Source organism: Lepisosteus platostomus, chromosome 4 (genome assembly GCF_059453375.1).
Source record: "Lepisosteus platostomus isolate fLepPlt1 chromosome 4, fLepPlt1.hap1, whole genome shotgun sequence".
NCBI lineage: Eukaryota > Metazoa > Chordata > Actinopteri > Semionotiformes > Lepisosteidae > Lepisosteus > Lepisosteus platostomus.
Window position 1 is genome coordinate 24897206 of NC_142614.1, and position 18760 is coordinate 24915965.

The following is an 18760-nucleotide window of genomic DNA, read 5'->3' on the forward strand; positions in this document are numbered from 1 at the left end:
TTTATAGGAGCATCAGTAATGATATTACTGGTATTTGTACCACAGTACATAATTTAAATAATCCATTTATATGGAAAATAGTTTATTTTTAAATACTAGTTAAAGATTTAAGATTTGGCTGCATTCAGATGGAACTTAACAACTCTTCCAATTTGGCAACAGCTGGAAAAGTTACATGTTCCAGAAAAGGCAAAACCTAGGGAACTTGAGATCTCTTTTTAATGAAAGTGATTACAAATGGCACTGACTGTACAGTAACCATATGTACAGTATAATACCACACTCTCTTTTGCTGAGAGCTTGCAAGACCTTTTTCATTGCATTTGGCCTTTAACACAAACCGAAGTAGGATGCTCAACTACAACCTGTGCTGAGTGTACTCAAGGTTCTTCCTCCTGGCATGTCATACACAGACAAACAGACATTCCGCTTTTATGCAGGTGCTTTTATTTGGAGTAATGGCCAGGACAGAGTTCTGTAGTGAATCAGACCTAAAAGAAGCAGCAGTCAGTGATGCATTGCTGTGATTTGTAAAATACCGTACTGGTCTGTGTTATTCCGTACAGTAAAATAAATCAAATTGTAATTTGCTTTTATGGTGTTGTCCCATCATAGATTAAGATGTATTATGTCTTGCCTGCCAAGAACCTGAAGTGTTTAGAAGATAATGATCATTTCAGAAGCTCTGCTCTGATGTGGAATAGTATTTATATGGACATCAGTTTTCCGTCTGTGACCTTAGCCTAATCTATGATACATTAAACAAAAACACCCATTTCTCTTAAGATTAATGCATTGAAAGTACTTTCTATGCAAAAAATAAATTGTCAAGACACCTAACTTTTTTATCTAACTTTTTTTTATTTTTTATTTCTTAGGTCAAAGCTCTTTGTCTAGAAGGAGAATATGAGTGGACTGAAGACAGCAAAGGTAGTTTTTTTAGTGATCCATGTGGTAAATTTTCAAAAAGAAGGTGTACGTTTTCACATTTATATAAAAAAGTTTAACACATCCTTTGTCTTGGTGTTTCAGACTGAGAACATCATTTGAACTCATCAATAGTCTATGCGGTCTTCAGAAAGTTCTGTGGCAAAAATGATAAAAATATATACTGTACGTTAAGTGATTTTGATTATTCAAACTGTTTGTCTTATGATAAAATCCACAATACCTAGCGAAGCATTTGAAATTATGATCAGAAAGATATATGAAAGAATCACTTGCACCTTTAGAAAATCTTAAGAAAATATAGGCCAAGTTAAACACAATTCTTATTGGTTGTCCTACCCTACTAAATTTAACATAAACCTCAATTCTTTTCTGGTCTTGTAAGTCTTCTGCTTACTAAAGAAAAATAAAGACAAACTGAAAACCCTGTAGACATATTTCAGCTGAAGTAAAATAAGCAGAGTACTAGTAAAACAAGGAACACAGATTTTTTAGGGAAAAGGTAATCAGTGGGAGACACTGCTTATTTGACTTGAACTAGAAATCTTTCTTTACATGTGTAAAAAAAAACTAAGTACTGAGCTATCCCAGCCACTCAATTTAAGAAAACATACATGCATAATGTAGATTCTTTCAGCATAAATAAACCCTAAATCAACCCCATAGTGTAAATTGCAGACATTGGATGTTTAACATTTTTTGCTTAATTCAATATTTCTTCACTTCTGTGAATGAATTCTGTATTTTTTAAAAGCAAATCATGATAGTGTGAATATCAAGAAAGTCAACCTCTTTCCAAGGACAAAATGTGAAATCAGACTGAAATAAATTGACTCCCGTGTACTGCCCTCTGCTGGGTTTTTTCTTGCATGACATTTAGGGAAATAAAATCAACCTTGATGAAATAACTAGGCAGCTAACAAAGACCAAGAATATACAGTTTTCTTTTACAGCTCTTTTATTCTCATTTTCATTCTCCAAACCAGGCTTTCAGTTCAGTTCTACCTTATTTTAAATAACATCTGGCCGTACAGATGTATGCTGCTGAATTCTATCAACGTGTATGTATATGAACTTCAATAGGAACAAAAAAATATGGGAAATCCTAGATTCATAAGTACTGTCACTTACTGTACTGTCACAGTGTGTATCATTGTGTTCCTCTCCATGTACTGTACCACAGTAGAGTGAGCTCTGTAGTGTCTCATTCTGGGTTTCTAGCCTTTATTTACAGAATGACACTACAAAAGATATAACAAAGACTCTGGGTATGACTGTTAACCATAGTTTCTCTCCTAGTATTTGTAGCACATTTATATACTTTACAGACTCCTACACTAAGAGTAATAATTGTTGGCAATGCCTGCACATCTATATTTGGCGGTATCCTGTGACTGGTGTTTGACTTGATTTGCAGTATTTTAGAACATTTTCCTGAATATCAAATGGCACTTCTATAAAAATAATGCCATCCCTTCTTATTTCTTTTGACTAAAGTGGATGTACCATAAGAAAATGAGACTTACAGAACAAGGGTTTACAGATATCTGTCTTTGACTGCCCTCATCCAAAAACTTTAACCTGATGCATTGGCTATAAACTGACTGATTTTTTGTGGCAAGAGATCGTTTTGGCCTTTTAAACTCAATTAGAGTCTGTAATTTGATGTTTTTATTACCTTGATGTTCAATAAATTAAATGTACTGTATATATAGAAATAACATTTTTTTACTGTGTTATATTCCTTATTTTGTGTATTTGTTGGAGGGGAAGGAGTATATTGTGTTGTGTACTATACTCAGTTGGTTTAAGGTAAACTAATGGATATTTCTAAAGATTCCTTATAAAACTTTTCAGTGAAATGTTTCAGAGATACTGGCCTTTCTTTCTGTGCAAATTATCAGATCTTGAAAAGTTGGATGCCACTGAATCAGGATGTCAATTGCATTATGAAAGGATACAGAAAGTGCTTTGTGAAATCTTGGTCCTGTTTCCAAAACATCTCAAGTCTGAAATGAAACGCATTTACTCACTCTTGGGTGGGCCTAAATCAAGTTTATCAGCGGTGCCTGCAGTTGTTTTCGGTTACGGATATTGGTTCCTGTTGCAGGTAACCTTAGCAACGGGAGGTTTCATTGCAGCTCATTAGCTCCAGTGCGTGAGGCTGCTGTAAGGAGATCTGCTATCTTCTGTGTCTCTGTTTGTAGAATAGTCACTTGGTAGAGAGCTGACAAACTCTGAACTATCTTAATGAGCGATTGCTGTTGAAGGAGTTAAAAATCCCATGTTTTGGATTTTTATTATTCCTAAAAATCATCTAAATGTCTTGCTTGTTAGGTGTTTTTGTTACCATTGAATTAATGATGTACAGTTTTAATTAGTGCTGTCACCTTACACTTAAAGTGTAGGTCATGCAATTTTGTTTAGTCTAGGTAGTAGTCTGCAGCTCTTGTGAACAATATTTTATGGTTTAGGTTATAGCACTAATACAAACTACTGCACAGTTGTGCCTCATTAATATTCCCTTTTCAATTTGTTTTCTGAGTAAAGGAGATTAATTATAGTATTCAGCACAGTACAGCCTTTTTACCTTGCATAAAAAGTGTTTATACTGTATGTCTGAACAGTGGTAATTATTTGTACTTACAGAAAATAAATCTACTGGCAAGTCATTTGATTTTGTGCTTTATTTTCATCTTTATTATGTTTGTTTTGGTACTTCAGCTGCCTTTTTCAATAGTTTCTGTGATTGTTCTCTGGTTACCTGTGGTTTCGTCCCCAATAAAATGAGTGTGACAGGTCGCTCTTAAGTGGTATGTGGTGTTGCAGGACCCACACATTAACTTCCTGAACAACAGGGAATCTCGAACCTGAGGCTGAGCCTGGAGCAACCCTGGTGAAATAAATTACTGTCCCTGACTTATTTAGTCACAACCTAATTTTCCTGTCCAGTTTCCCTCTTTTATCTAAATCTTTATGTTGGGAGAGCGAACTGTGCTTCTCCCTTACAACCTCTGATACATTTAGAGGAGGGAACTGTGCTTCTTCTTTCTAAACTCTGATATGAATGGGAGAGCAAACCAAGCATATCGCTCTATTAATTTCGGATTCATATTCACACTCACATATGAATTCCTGCACTTACTTTCTCTCTTAAATGCCTCTTCGCTGCTCAAATCGATAAGGACTCAGAGACCCAGTTGTTCTGCTACAATGAGACACATGTTCACAAACCTTATCTGTACTTATTCGTATACTTCATTTGATTTTCTTTTCTACAGAATCACACAAGGACTTCTGTGGAGGAGACCGTACACTGATAGACAGTGTGAGTACTGTATGAGTTGTTAAATCAGTGGGGAAAGAATGAATTGTACCAGAACTTCAGTGGAACCTGAGGTACACTCTGCAAATTATAGGGTATAGGTCAACTTCCTGGGGGTCTAGGTGTCTAGACAGAGTTGACAGTAAATTGTCAACTCTGTTGAAAATACAGTAAATTGTACTCATTATCCTCATATTCTATTGTGACATTAAGCTATTTCATGGGTAGAAGGTGCCATATCTTGGGCATCAGTTTTAGTTTTCAGTTTAGAAATTCTAAAGAGCTCAAATCAGCTTTAGAAAATTTCCAGTCTTAAAATGTTCATTTTTAATTCCAAATGAAAACTTGAATTTTGTTAGGAACGGTCTATTCTGGTGATGGCGGTGGGGGGGGGGGGGGAGAGGGAGTGAGGAGACATATGCAGCATCACAAGCTACAGTAAGCAGGTCTGTGCAAGAGGTTTAGCAATGTTTGGAGGAAAGGCACACCCTAATCTGTAGCACTGCAAGCCTGCAGCACCCTGGGAAGTGCCATGAGACAGAACCAGCTGACTAGTGCCAACCTTACCCTCAGTGGTGCTCAGATACTGGTGTCCAGTTTGGCTCTGACTTGTGATCCTTTGACCATAGAGCTCAACCTGAACTCTGGAGAGTGCCTTTGCCAGTAGTTACTCAGAGAGCCAAAATAGCCAACTTGGATGTAAAACAATGTGGGATATCATGTGAAACAATGTCAAGTGTGATGTGAACAATGTGAAGAACTGGAAATGGTGTACAGTTATGGAATAGTTGTCAACTATTCAACTGGAATGCAGGGTCCAGTTCACTGTTGTAGAACCCTCCAATATTTCTTCTTAAAATACAAACCCTTACTATGTTGTAGAAGATGTGAGATTTGAATAGGGAGCTTTATTGGGGTAACTCGCCTGGGTGAAAGTGGCAACCTATTTTTAACATCCCCCTCCTTTAATAAAGAATGAGCCAGGGAGCCACTACAATGGTGAATGTAATGTGCAAACAAGCAAGCAAGAAGTGTGATATTTATACATAGGTAGGCAGAAGTGGGCGAGATTAGGGATTGACCTCCCAAACGTTTCCACTGATAGGTGATACACCTGTTGGTTCTGATATATGGTAAAACCTGACTAAAAGAAGCATGTTTTTGACTTTCAGGTTTTTGAAGAACCACTAGTCCTCTCAGTAGACGATGATGAAGAACACAAAGACCCCCCTGGTAGGATTTGTTAGATTCACTTTCCTATTGTTCAATGTTGGTAGTGTTCCACAACTGTTTTTAAATTATGTTCATGTCAAGGCTCACCCCAGAGAATTGATGAGTGTCTTAAAGAGAGATGAGTTCTGCAGTGTACTTGTGTTCCTTTCAGGGAGTAGTAGAACCATCTCGTACCCTGTTCTTCTGGGTGAGGCTGGACTCTTACCTGGAATAAATTACTTCCTGACAATGCTGTACAGTATGTTAACAATGACGGCGGCCTCAGCATGTACTGTGTAATGAAGATCCTGCTACATATGAGCTGATTGAAGAAGAAACTGGAAATGACATCTGAGGTTAAAGCCCCTGCCACTGGCCCTTTTTTGCCTTTTTTCTTTGTCCCACTGTGGTTATTTTTAGCTAGTGTTTGAAATGGCAGGGCCCTGAACTCCTGAACTCCTTTCCCCCTTCCCCTTCCATGTGAGAAGACATTGGTACTATGGAAGTTATGAAAATGCTTTGCCTGCTACAGCAGTGTATGGATTAACAAAGGCAGCTTGTGAAAAATGAGAGAGCAGTGATGACCTTGTTAGTTGTAGCATTGGCTGAGAAATTCAGCACCCAAACGACAGCTATTCAGCAAGTGCTGTCTGCATGGGACTGTATGGGGTCAATGATGTTGTAGCTTTGGCTAGGATGGGAAGAGACGTAGCCCTTTAACATAATGCTGCCATCACCATGCATGAGAGTATTGATAGTGCTGGCTGGGTGGTGTGTTGGGTTAGCGCCAGGCATAACATAACATATTGTTCCACTTTTGTCTTGTCTGACCACAAAACCTCTTGACACATTTTTGAAGTATCACTTAAATGCCTTGTTGCAAACTCCATGTGGGATTTAAGATGCTTTTATCTGGAAATGGCTTCCTTCTTGCGACTCGGCCATGCAGGCCAGCTTTGTGGAGTGACCAGATGATTGTTGTCTCATAGACATTTTCTCCCATCTTAGCTTCTCTGTATCTCTTTCAAAGTTGCCACAGCTTCCTCCTTGCTTGGCAGCACGGATTGGAGGGACGGCCTGATCTAGTCAGGTCCCGGTGGTGTAATCAGCTTTGCAGTTCTTAATGATCAAATTCACAATGCTCAAATGGTATTCAGTATTTTAGGAATGTATCTTCCTCTCCTCGTTTGTGTCTCTCTACAACTTTTCCCCTGTTGGTGGGGTTGTTTGGAAAGTTTCTTGATCTTCATATCTTTGACTGAAATTCACTACCTGACTGAAGCACCTTACAGAGGTGTATTTATTCTGTAATCATGTAAGCCACTATTATTGCACACGGGAGACCATTCAATTAATTGTATGACTTGCCAAAATAATTATTTGCAATTAACTTCTTTAGGGTTGCAATTGAAAATGGGTTAATAGTTGTACAAAATATTTTACTTTTTTATTTTTAATTGCAGTTGTTGCTGACGTGTTTTCTTTCACAGTCTCAATTAAAACTTCCCTTTAAAAAAATTGTATTTATTATTTGTGATTCAGCAAATTAGGACATCATTGGAGGGTGATGAATACTTTTGAAAGGCACTGGTTGCTAGATTTTGTTATGACTTTATCTAGTACAATTCCTCTTTAAAGCCTTTGTTTTGAGCACTGGAATCCTTTGTCCTGTAGTTTTGTATCCCTACTTAATGTCAGACGTTGGTCTGGATACCTTCCTGCAAATAATCCAAATGAATGGTTAAGTAAGTTAAAAATTAGTGCATTGCATAGGCTGTTCCAGTAGGCAATATGTAGATTTAGCATAGCCTTTGTGCTCAGCTCAAGTTGTACTACTGTATATTAATTTCTTACAGTGTCTTCACACTGCTTCTTGTTACTGATCTGAGGAGTCTTCCTCAGTGATCATAGCCATGTTTGGCTCATTAAGGCAAACACATTAGCAGGAGAATCAATTGTGATGCTCCAGCATACAGGGCAGGGTCTACTGTAGTCTCTCCCACAATGACCTCCAGCTGCGAATAGTCCTGGCCAAGTAAAGGCATGTGGTGTCTTCAGTTCCACAGGTTCACTGCACAGGCTACTGCCCTCATTGCTTTAGCATCCAAAGCATCTACACCCCTGGACTTAGTACATTAATCAGTAATCTATTGCTCTGTTTAAAAGCATACCTAACAGGAAACTGGATCTTATTTTTTTATTTTATTGATCTTGTTCTGGCACTCATAATTTGTTTGGGAAAAAATGCTCAGAAATAATTTGCTTTTAAGTTTTAATTATTCTCTTTGTGAGCCTTTTGGCTGGTTCAAAATGTTCTGGCCTTTAAATAAGATTGATTGCATCGTAGAACCTACTGAATAAACCCTTAAAAAGGTCACACCAGGGTCTGGACATGATGAGACTCCGTGTTCTGCTTTCAGATGATGTGCTATTTGTGTTCCAAAAGAAAAAAAAATCTCATTTGCAGAAAGACTGACAGGTTCAATTCTGTTTGTAGACATGGTCTGTGGTTCTATAATCTTCATTAAAATAACCATGAATTTAAGACTTGCAATGGGCTTTTTCTGTTTAAGCAAAAGTACATTTATTAACATACCTACTGCATTGAGCTTGTTAAAACAGGAACGTAGTTCTCTCATTCAGTACATTCTATCAAATGTTGCTTGGCTCATTAAAAATCTTTTCATGGTTAGGTATAACACTTGGAAATACAGAGTGTAAGCCTTCATACTTTTTTGCTGAACAAATGATTTCAGCCATATACTACTAACCTATAATGCTTAAGGGGAGCATAAACATCTTGTTTTCATTTCATCTAGGTGAACTGCATGATTAATTATTTTGATGCTTTCAGTGTCATTTACAGTAAGAGTGTTAAGATGTTGAGATGTTTTGCATTGTTTGCATTGTGCCTAGAACTACATAATTTAGTTTAACTTGAGGTCCCAGCCTGCTTGGAAAAAAAGAAAATGAAAAAAATGAAACAGATGCTTTGATTTAGTAATTTAATCTCATTGAGGTTGCCAAAACAATGAGTTACACAACCCTTTGTATTTGGCATTGTCTTCAACTTTTATGTAATTCTCTTTCAAGAATCTACTTAAAGGATATTTATATATATTTATCATAAAATAATACTTAATTGAAAACTTAAGTAGAAAAGTAGAAACCATAAGTAGAAAACACACATCTGTGTCTCATTGGAGGACAAAAATGTTGTAGTCACATCTAATTTAAAGAATTTAAACCGCATTTTTTCCTCATTTGCTATATTATTTAAGAAAACTTTCATCTCACTAGGCCTCATTGATCAAGAGGAATTAAACAATTGGCAGCTCGTTAATTTTAAACTGATAGAAATCATTCAAATCAAGGGAGAACCTGTTAATGGCTTGTTAACTTCCAAATAAGAGTGGCTGCCATCTGATTTCAGTTTATGCCTTGCTTTCAGTACTGTTCCTGTCACTGGGAATCAGAAACATTGAACTTTTCAATGTGATTTATTATCTTATTTTTAACAAGTATTGGTTTAGGCAGTGTTAGCAGTTTCTCTCTGCTTTAAGTGATTCATTGAGTTTGAAAAATAGCTAGAGGAGTAATATTTGGAAATCTGTATATAACAGCTGTTTCAAAAGGTTATGAGGCACCAATGATCTTGACTTTGGCTGTGTTTTAATGCAGAGCACTACACAGGTGGAATATCTGTTCCGTGTAATAACATTATGCCTGTTTTAATTTTTAAAATTTTAAGAGTTCGAAACAAACTGCTTTAGAACTGTGTACCGTATATTTTCTAATTTTATTTTGGGACATGGGGAGTGCTGTAACACAATTGGAACATCTGCTTGTTAATTATTTAACGACAGTAGCTCGGGGAGATTCATTCCTTGATGTTGGAATGCTGTGGTTGCAAGTTCAGTCTGGAGAAAGTTGTACTCTTGGTAAATGCCATATGCTAGTGTAATATTTTGTTGCAGAAGCGAGTCTTTCTGTTTTAGCTATTTTTATTTTTAACTGCTTTTCTGTCTTTGTTGTTTAATGACTTTAGCCTCAATAAAAAATGTTTCCTTAGGATCATATTCTGAAGCCATGGAGCTGCTCTATGTGTGATTTAATTGAAACAGTCTTATGTTAGTTAGCTTTTACTGAATTTAATCATTTTTAGGGTTGCTACAGTATATCAGAACAAAGGGAATAAAACAGACTTGTTACATTGTTTTCAAAATACAATATTCCCATTTGAGACAATATGTGGCTGAAACTAAAGCTAAGCTTGTTAAGTGACTTTCTTATTATGTTTCTTATTGTGACAATAAAGAGTAATGAAGGTAATTAAAATCAAGAATTATAAAAGAACAACAAAAATGTACATCTTGTGACTATAATTCCTATTTTTTCTTTTGCTTAAGTTGCTTATATAAAAATACAGCCTGGCGACATTGTACATTAGGCCTTTGGAAGAACTTTTTCATAAACCAAAAGTAAGCAAGGAAAGTAAGGTTTCATTCAACTTATGTTCTTTCCATCCCACCTACCCTCTCTTTTTGTCTCCTATCTTCAAAAGACACAATTCTCTTTTCATGCAGGGTGTTTTTATCTTTGTAATACATATTTCTGTAGTCAAACATTTACCACCTCTTTTACCACCTGCTTTGCTGTGAGGGGATTCAGACCTTACTATGTTTAATATCATTATGCCTTGGTCACAATCGGATTATTGTTGTTTTTCTTGTTGGGCATAAATTTGATCTAGTATCAGTCTTCTTACTCTGCTTTGCTAATTATGTTCCAAGTGTGTTGTCATGTTTTCTGCATTAGTGTATGTGTGTGTTGGGGCTACTTCAATCATTTTGACCTCTTCCCTTGGCCAGGAAGGCAATCCTCAAATTTACATCTTATCAATAAATGCTCTGCCTCTTTTGCATCCAAATTGGAGTTTTTCTGAATCGATACTAACAACAGTTTCTCAAATCTTGCAATTTGACAAGGCATCACTTTGTCTCTGAAATTCTCCATTAGGACATCTCTTGCCCTGAAATTTTTTTGGGTTATTGCAAGTAAATATGATCATATTAAAATATACATATTGCTGCCTTTGGGCCATTGCCCATTTTGTGCAACATTTAAATCTATTTTCTTGGCTGGTGTCTGTCATACTGACACAATGGTGACAATTATAACTGTTTTTAATGTGATAAGTTGAAATCTGCTTTACAATTAAAATCATAATCTACAACACCATTAGGAGAAAGCAAGAAAAGATAAAAGCTTATAAGTTGTCAGCATCCATGTTACTTTCCAAATTTAAGCTTCCTGAAATACAGTGTCTGAGTTAATATCCTGTTTACTTGTGAGGTTTGGAAGATGTTTGCATGATAAGGTGTTAATACAGGACTGAAAAAGTTAGTCATGGCCTCCATTTAAGCAGATTGGTATAGCCGTATAGTGAATGTTAAATTTCTCATAGAGTTGACAGATACCCTCTTAGGCACCTCTGCTGGTGGAGAATTTTTACAGCTAAAGCTGTGTTCCCCCCTGGGGGTCTTCACCAGATGGAAAACTAATTCAAACACAAACAGTCTCTTTCCTTGGTTATTTAACTATATGCTCACTTTCTATTCAAAATGTGTAGCTGTATCTTAACCTTTCAGGGCCTGATTTTGTGTTTTTGGTGCAAAATTAAAAGTGCTCATCCATTATGAGCCTCTTTTCACATTTTGCTCTCTGGGAGATGTGCCATCTTGATTCTGAGGTTAATGTCATTGCTCACTTAAAATCTTCCCTTTCTCCTATTTAAAGCCCAAATTCTTGGAACTTTTTCTACCGAGAGGCCATAAAGGGTTAAAGCCGAAAAACAAAAGCTTTACCTACTGGTAATAAATTTGCCTTTAACTGTGTTTAAAGAGACTCTTCAGTTTACAGCTGTGGGGTCTTTAATGGAGAACTTGAAATACTAATGTTTTCCCTGGAAAGCTCTACAGTATATTGATGTCTGGGTTGTTTGAACTTGTATTGTCAGCAGTGTGGAGTGGTGGAAGGGTGTGTGTTCAGATGTCAGGTGGCACACTGCTGTTACACCCTTGGGCAAGGTACTTCACTCCACTCCGTTCAGTGACACTCCCAGCTGTATAAATGGGTACAAATAGAAGTAGTTGTGGATAAAGGTGTCAGTCAAATTTATTAATAGTAAGCATTAAGTCCAGCAGCTGTCCATATTTATTTTTCTTCTCCCTAGAAACAGTTGGTGAGAATTTAGATTGCTCATTTGCATGATCCAGTTTGCTTTTCATCATACAGTACATGTTTATTTCATGTGTTGAGCAGCTTAGTACAGTGATTTTCTAAGCGTCTGTGGTTTTTCAAGAAATTATTACAAAGCAATCTTCTACTATGTCATATGCAAATACATTTTAGTTCTTCACATTCCCTTCTTCAACCAAGGGAATGTGGCATCTTTGCAAAATAACTGTCCTATTTTGCTGTAATCAAACAAGGTTACCAATATTGAAGTAATAATATTTTAGTTTATGGAGGGGCTACACAGATTATTAAGTTAATTTAATATGATAGACTTTTATAGTATACTGTATACTGTATACAGGTGTCATATCCATTAGTTTAGTTAATTCGGTTAGTCCATTTGTTAAATACAGTGAAAAATTAATGTTCAGGAAAATATGTTAACAGGAGAATGATAAACTGAAAAATGGATCATAAAGGACAGTTCTGATTTACAATGAAACAAAGAGAATTAAAATTAAAAATTATTTGCCATATAAGCAATTTTGTGCTGTATTGGGAAGCTAGCGATTAAAAACGTTTATTCATAGCATTGTTTTTCTTCAGTTTAAACCTGGAGTTTTTTTTTTGCTTCTATTCTATGTCCTCAGTTTGACCCATCAGCTAGAGCTACAGTATAAGAATCTGCACTGTCAGGAATAAATAATTTAGAAAAAACCCTAGAAATGATTTCATATACTGTACTGAGGAGCTACTCTAGGCTTCATCTGTTTGAACAGTAATTGAAATGAAGTGAGGAATGTTAACAAGCTCAAATGTCATAGTCTTACCAAAGCTGACATTTAAGATGAGCTACACTTGGGCTCTTGTCTCTCTCTCTCTTTCTAACTCCCTCCCCTTATGTCTCTGTGTTTTCTCTCGCTTACTGCCGACCCCCCCCCCATCCTATCCCACCCCAGCCAGCAAAGACACACATCACATTGCGAAGGGAGGCCAACAGAAAAGTTTAATGTGAGTTTAGCGAACAAACAGTAAGCATGCTCTTTCGGTGCTGTGTCTGCAGCGAGCACACACGGGTACTCGAAGAAAGAAGTTTTGTGTGCTCGGAAGATGATGGGGGGAGGGGCTGCCAAGGCCAGGCTGAATGCTAATTGCCAGTGAGTTGTTCGGGGAGACTGTGTAAGAATGGAAGATTTGTTGTAAAACAGTCACTAGTTCTGTTGTGCTGAGTTGAGAGGTTACCCTAGCCTTGTAAAGGTGCCAGACATATGCACAGCTAAAAGAAGGAACATACCGGAGTTTCTGACATTGTGGATGATCTAGGGACCATAGAAAATTGATAAATCAGATTTATTTAGCAGCACAGAACTCCAAAGAGCTCCAAAGAGCTCCTTAAAGGAACCTGCAAGCAGTCCATGTAGTACCTCTTTTTCTTTTTCCTCTTCAGTGTGCTCAGAGATGTAAGTATGTGGACAATGCAGGGTTTCACATTTCTCAAGAAGGTCATACTGTCTCGGCTGCCAGATTGGACTAGGTGTTTAATTTGCTGGCTGACGGAGAACGTAAAGTGAAGGGATCGATGGAATTAAAGCTCAGCATCTCTCCCTGAGGCCCTCCGAGATTTGTCAGTGTCCACGGAAAACGTTTTACCAGCATTGTGAAGGATAAACCAAGGAGTACGTGTTTTTTTTTACCCATGCTCACCCCCAGGTACACCCATGGGTGCTGTAACTGTCTTGTTGGTGAGCCCTAATTAACATTCTGTACCTACTGTACATGCTTTGGTTTGTCTTTTTTTTCTTGTTCCTCTGTGGAGTAACCTTCTCCTCACTCTTGATAGCTTGGTCTCAGCAGTTTGATTTGCATAGAAATGAAAAGGTGAGTTAATGATTCATTGGCTCAGACTGACCTTCCAAATTCTTCTCAACAGTGAAGCAGCTCTGCGGTTCAGTTTCTTTTGTTTCCTGCCGTTTTGAGGACTGTCGTCTGGCTGTCTTGCCCCAGCGATGTGCGTGTCTGATTGCTTGGATAGCCCTGTGTGTTTTAGTGTAATTCCCTCCCTGGATTATTAAGCAGTATGATCCCAGCATTGCTGTTTCCTTACTCTAAATCACGCCTGGAGTAGGGACACCTCTGAACACAGCAGAGTTTGGCATTCTATCATGTTTCAGCTGACTGCTCTCACTGATGTGTTTGTTTGAAACACATCAGAAAAAGAAATGGATTCCGACTCGGATTCTCCATTTAATTACTCTTGGCCTTCCTTTCCCAAAATGAGGATTCGACGGAGATCTTCAAAGCAAGGTAAAACAAAACATGCTAGCATTTTTTTCTTGTTTTGACTATTTGACGGCACAATAACTTTCTTCTTAAAGCCTGACATTTTAGTTTAATAAATGTTCACTGCACTTGTGCCAAAACTTTAGTTGATGCTGTCATCTGTAAAGAATCTGGAAACAAAAGTCTTTTTCGTTCAATGTTAAATGTATAGCAAGAAATGAACTACTCTTTAAGTGTATCCATTTAAAGATGGATATAAGCTATCTTTCAGTGATTCTGTCAAGGATTATAAGAAAGTTGCCCGTTCATTTTCAGATTTCTGGGGGGTCATTTTAAATGTTAACATATTTTGAGCAAGTATTTGCTGTTTTATTGCTATGACTGTTGTCTGTTCCAGTTGAAATAAACTTTCATTATGTACATATGGTTTGGCAAAACTGATGTCCTTCACTACTAAAGTGGGTATAAATTGCATTTTTAAAAATTAAATTTCCTTTCCTTTTGATGGGAGTGATCTGTATAGCACCCAGGTCGCCTTTGTACGCAATCCTTTTCATCAGGGGATGCTCTCTTTCTTAGGACCTAAACAGCCACAGGAAGCTATAGTGTCTGCAAAGGCAATCATAGTTCTTTGCGATAAATTACATGCTGGCTGTATTCAGGCTAAAAATAAAGAAGAGAATTCTTGGTGCTTCTCTTTGGCACTACAAATCAAGTTTGAAAAAAAAGCTATAAATATAAAAGACATTTTTCAGTTAAACAACTACAGTGAAACTTTTGTTTTGTCCTCAAACATTCATTAATTCTGTTCCACTGAGAATGCTCAACAGGACGACTGTTAAATCGGTCTTTTAAATAAGTACCTGAGTTAGAAATACCATAGCAAATTAGCACAAACAAGTTCAAAGGCTTATAGTTGATTAATCAATAAAAATCTGGATCTCTTTTCACATGCTTCTATTTCTATGCACTTTTTATGTATAGCAGGTAATCGGTTCTTTGAAATGTAAAGGTAATGAAAGAGTAAGAATTACTTTGTATTATGCAATTTTACTGTTGTATAAATTACCACATGTTGTATAAATTACAAAATGTACCAATTATTAAAAATGCTAAAAGAATGTGTAGTCAAAGAAACTATGGCAGATGCACAGCTTAATGTAAGCGTTAGACTCATGTCAGAAATTCACAGTTACCTAAATGATTTGGCACATTTGCATTTGGAAGTTTTATGGACTGTTTTCAAGCATAATCCATAGGTTTTGTGTAATTAAATAGATGCAGAGCATTCGCTGAATGGTACAGGAAATCCCAGCAATAATACCAGTGCAGTTTTATGCACTGCAGATCCAAACTGCACAGTGCAATCAACCAAGCATTAACACATTATGTTCTGAATGTGCATTGTCCAGGGGCTATTCTGCCTATTCACTTGCTAAACAGATTGTTTTTTTATGATGTTAGCACAATAGCCAGACTGCGTATAGACACTGTGTTTCCTCTTAAGACATGTTTCAGGCTGCTGACATAGATGAATGAGGACAGTCAGATGATGTCACCTTCCCAAGGCCATGGGCTGAGGATATGGGCCGAGAATTGCTTTGCTCCCAGAATCTTTCCACCTGTTGGTCTTCTCCAAGAGCCTTTTTACTAAGATAAAATGTAAAAGTGCTTTTGGCCATGGCGTCGTGTGACTCTTTAATTTCTATGACAAACTAGAATGATAGAAATAAAATTAATTAATAAAATTATTAAAGGAGTCAAAGTAAAAGTAAAACTGCTTCGGGTATTATTTTTCAAAGGCCGATTGCGCCAACAAGGATTAACCACTTATCCATATTTGATGAAGGTTTATCTTTTAATCACATTCCACTGGATTTTGAAACAGATTTTATATTTAATTCTTGTTTCTAAGATTAAATATTTTTATATCCTAAATATCCTAGTTTACATTTTAGTGGTGCAATGTACAGTAACAGTGATTTCAGTAGGTCTGGACTAACGCAGTGATATTCAGTGCATTAGAAGGTGAACGGTTTGATAGAGAATGATAGCCAGGCACTGAGGACAAGGCTGTTAGAGCTCTCGCTATGGAGAATGAGCGATTGAGCCGCTGGAAGGGTGGTTATGCGGAGGAGAGAAGGATGTGAAATAAGAAGTGTTGACCTCAAGAAAATCTAAATCTGAATAAGCTAATCCTAGTTTAATACTAAATTGAGTTTATTTTTATCCATATTTCTTGTAGTCAGCACTAAATATCCCGTATACTGTAGAGAAAAGTGTTAAAAAGGAGAATCTAAATACAATACCTATTTTAGACAAATAAATAATATTTTTGGGGGTATGTTTCTACATTTGAAGTTTGCCATGTGCATAATCATTGGCCAGACAGAAGTATGCTGTAGTCATATTTTATTGTAAAGACCGTGTGTATTGTATGTAAAGATTGTGACCTGAATTGGATGAAGCAGTTAGAAAATGGGTGGATAGATGTAAAGACAATGTAATAGGTACTGAGCATTTGAAAAGTCAGTACGTCCTGGAATTTGAGACAACACAGCATTTTGTTAAACATGCCAAATTATAGTGTGCTTTTGGGTGGTATTGGATTTTGACGACAGAGTGCAGAGTATAAATCCTATTTTTCAACATTCAGTGCCTTCAAGTATTCAGATCTTTAATATGCTGTCCCATATGTGAAATCATGAAATGATGCATACACTGTTTTAAAACTTAAAAATGTATTAAAAACCTGAAAAAACTGAAGACTTTTAAGGGTAAGATAAGTTACCGTAAATGTCAGCAAACACTAAGGAGAAAAAACTGAAATACAGTATGTTGGCTGCATAAATATTCAGACCTATGAACTCAGTATTTGGTGGAAGCATCTTTGGCAGCAATTACAGGCACAAGTTTTTTTGGGTGAGACTTTGCTCACCGGCTTGTTGTAATTTTTGCAACTTTGCTTCCTAGGGTTTTTGCTCAAGCTCTTCTGTCTTGGTTGTAGATCACTTATTTTTTTTCTGAGTGTTTATGTGTACTTGGTTTCGTCATTTTTCCTTCAGTCAGTTTCATTACCCGCCCCTGCTGATGGGAAATGTCCCCTTAAGATGGTGTTGCCACCGGAATGCCTGACGGGGGATGGTTTTAACCGGGAGTTGTGCTGTGTTGGGTCTGTGCCTGACATAACACTTGACATTTAGACCAATTTGGTCTCATCTGACTACAATACATTTTGCCACGTGTTCAAAGGAAAATTCAGGGGCTTTGGTGCAAATTCCATGCCGGATTTGAGATGGCTTATTTGTTTTCTAGAAATTGTTGACACATGCACTTTTTCTCCCATTTCAACCACTGAACTCTGTAGCACTTTCAAGGCTGCTGGTGGTCTTACATTGGCATCCGTCACCAGTTTCCTTCTTGCCTGGCTGCCCAGTTTGGAGGAATGGTTTTGGAGGAATGGTTTCATCTAGGCAGTAATTAGATACACCATCCCATTCTTGACAATTGAGTAGACTGTGCTCACAGGGATATTCTTTGACTGATACTTTGTACCCTTATGCTGTTCTGTGATTTTCATTGGCTCTGACTGACAGGCTTTGAAAATTCTTAAATAAGGAAACTCACAGAGATTGTTTCCTTTTCAGTCCCTGCTGAGGAGATGCATCCCCTTTGCATGATGTTGTCATTGGCATGTTTGACTGTAGCATGGCGTTTTAATTCTGAAATAATGACAACCATGATTGTTCTGAAATTATGAGTTGCACACAGGCAGAGGCTACTCAATTGTGGGGCTAGTCTAGGTAATTTTGTGCAGCTACACTAAAGGTTACCACAGCAAGTGGTTTGAATGCTTACGCAATCATGACTTTTCAGTTTTTCTTTCATATTGTCTATTTACTTGTTCCTGGTTGTTTTTATGCTTTGAATGTGTAGAATAGGTTGTGCATATATAGTAACAAATATTAATTGGTACTTTTAAGTATTCTAATTGCAATCTTTTAAGTACAAACTAAGTGAAAACTGTGCAAGATTCTGAATATTTTTGTAAAGCACTGTATGTTATTAAGAAAATAACCATAATATCCATTTCCTAATTCTGAATTTTTTAACCCTGTTTCTATTGGTAAGAACAACAGTAAGACCTTGGCAGTCACTTACATTGCTATTCGACTCCTGTGCCTTGCAGATTTAAGTTGACTCAAGGGCTTGTTTCATTTTAAATGTCCTTGTTAAGCAACCCTGGCTATTAGTGGCTTCTTTGTCTCACTTCATTGAATGGTTTTGGTAGAGTATTTAAAAGTGGTTTTCTAAACCATAGATCAGCGTCTCCCAAGGAGACTGCCTTGATGAAATTTTAAATAATCCAGATTGGGCCGTAGATTGGTCTTCCAAATAATGGAGACAGGGGCAGTTTCTTTTAGCTGTAAGCAGTCTGGTGATGGCAAAGCATGAGCCCAGCAGCACTTTGTGATTAAACAGCATTTTGGCTTAATCATTTCCGTTTGCTCCATGCTGTGATTTTCAGCAAATTATAATGCTTTAGTCAAAATATAAACTGAAAAGATGTGCTCACTTCATAAAATCATTACATGATGTCATTTTATTGTTTCCCTGGGAAGGACTGGGTTCATTTAAAAACCTTTGAAATGTTATTCTTGTCATCTGATGTGCCAGTTGCCTCTATTACTTTTTTAGGCAACTTGGAATCTACACTCAGTTTTTTTTTCCTTCAGTCCAAATCTGTGTTTTGTT

The 18760-nt window shown here is 37.0% G+C and overlaps 1 protein-coding gene across 8 annotated transcripts in view; it reads left to right on the top strand.

The window, feature by feature from the left end:
- arhgef28a (Rho guanine nucleotide exchange factor 28a) overlaps nucleotides 1-18760 on the top strand; it is a 186373-nt gene that overhangs the window by 41989 nt on the left and 125624 nt on the right. For 7 of the 8 annotated variants that reach the window (XR_015935911.1, XM_088629163.1, XM_088629161.1 and 4 more), the window contains 3 exons: nucleotides 879-930; nucleotides 4230-4276; nucleotides 5446-5506. Coding sequence is in view for 7 of the 8 variants with exons in the window: in XM_088629163.1 (XP_088485289.1) it covers nucleotides 879-930; nucleotides 4230-4276; nucleotides 5446-5506 (160 nt within the window). In the remaining variant the exon portion in view is untranslated. Of the gene's footprint in view, nucleotides 1-878; nucleotides 931-4229; nucleotides 4277-5445; nucleotides 5507-12547; nucleotides 14030-18760 lie in introns of those variants that run through there. The other variant, XM_088629167.1, reaches the window with a different exon arrangement.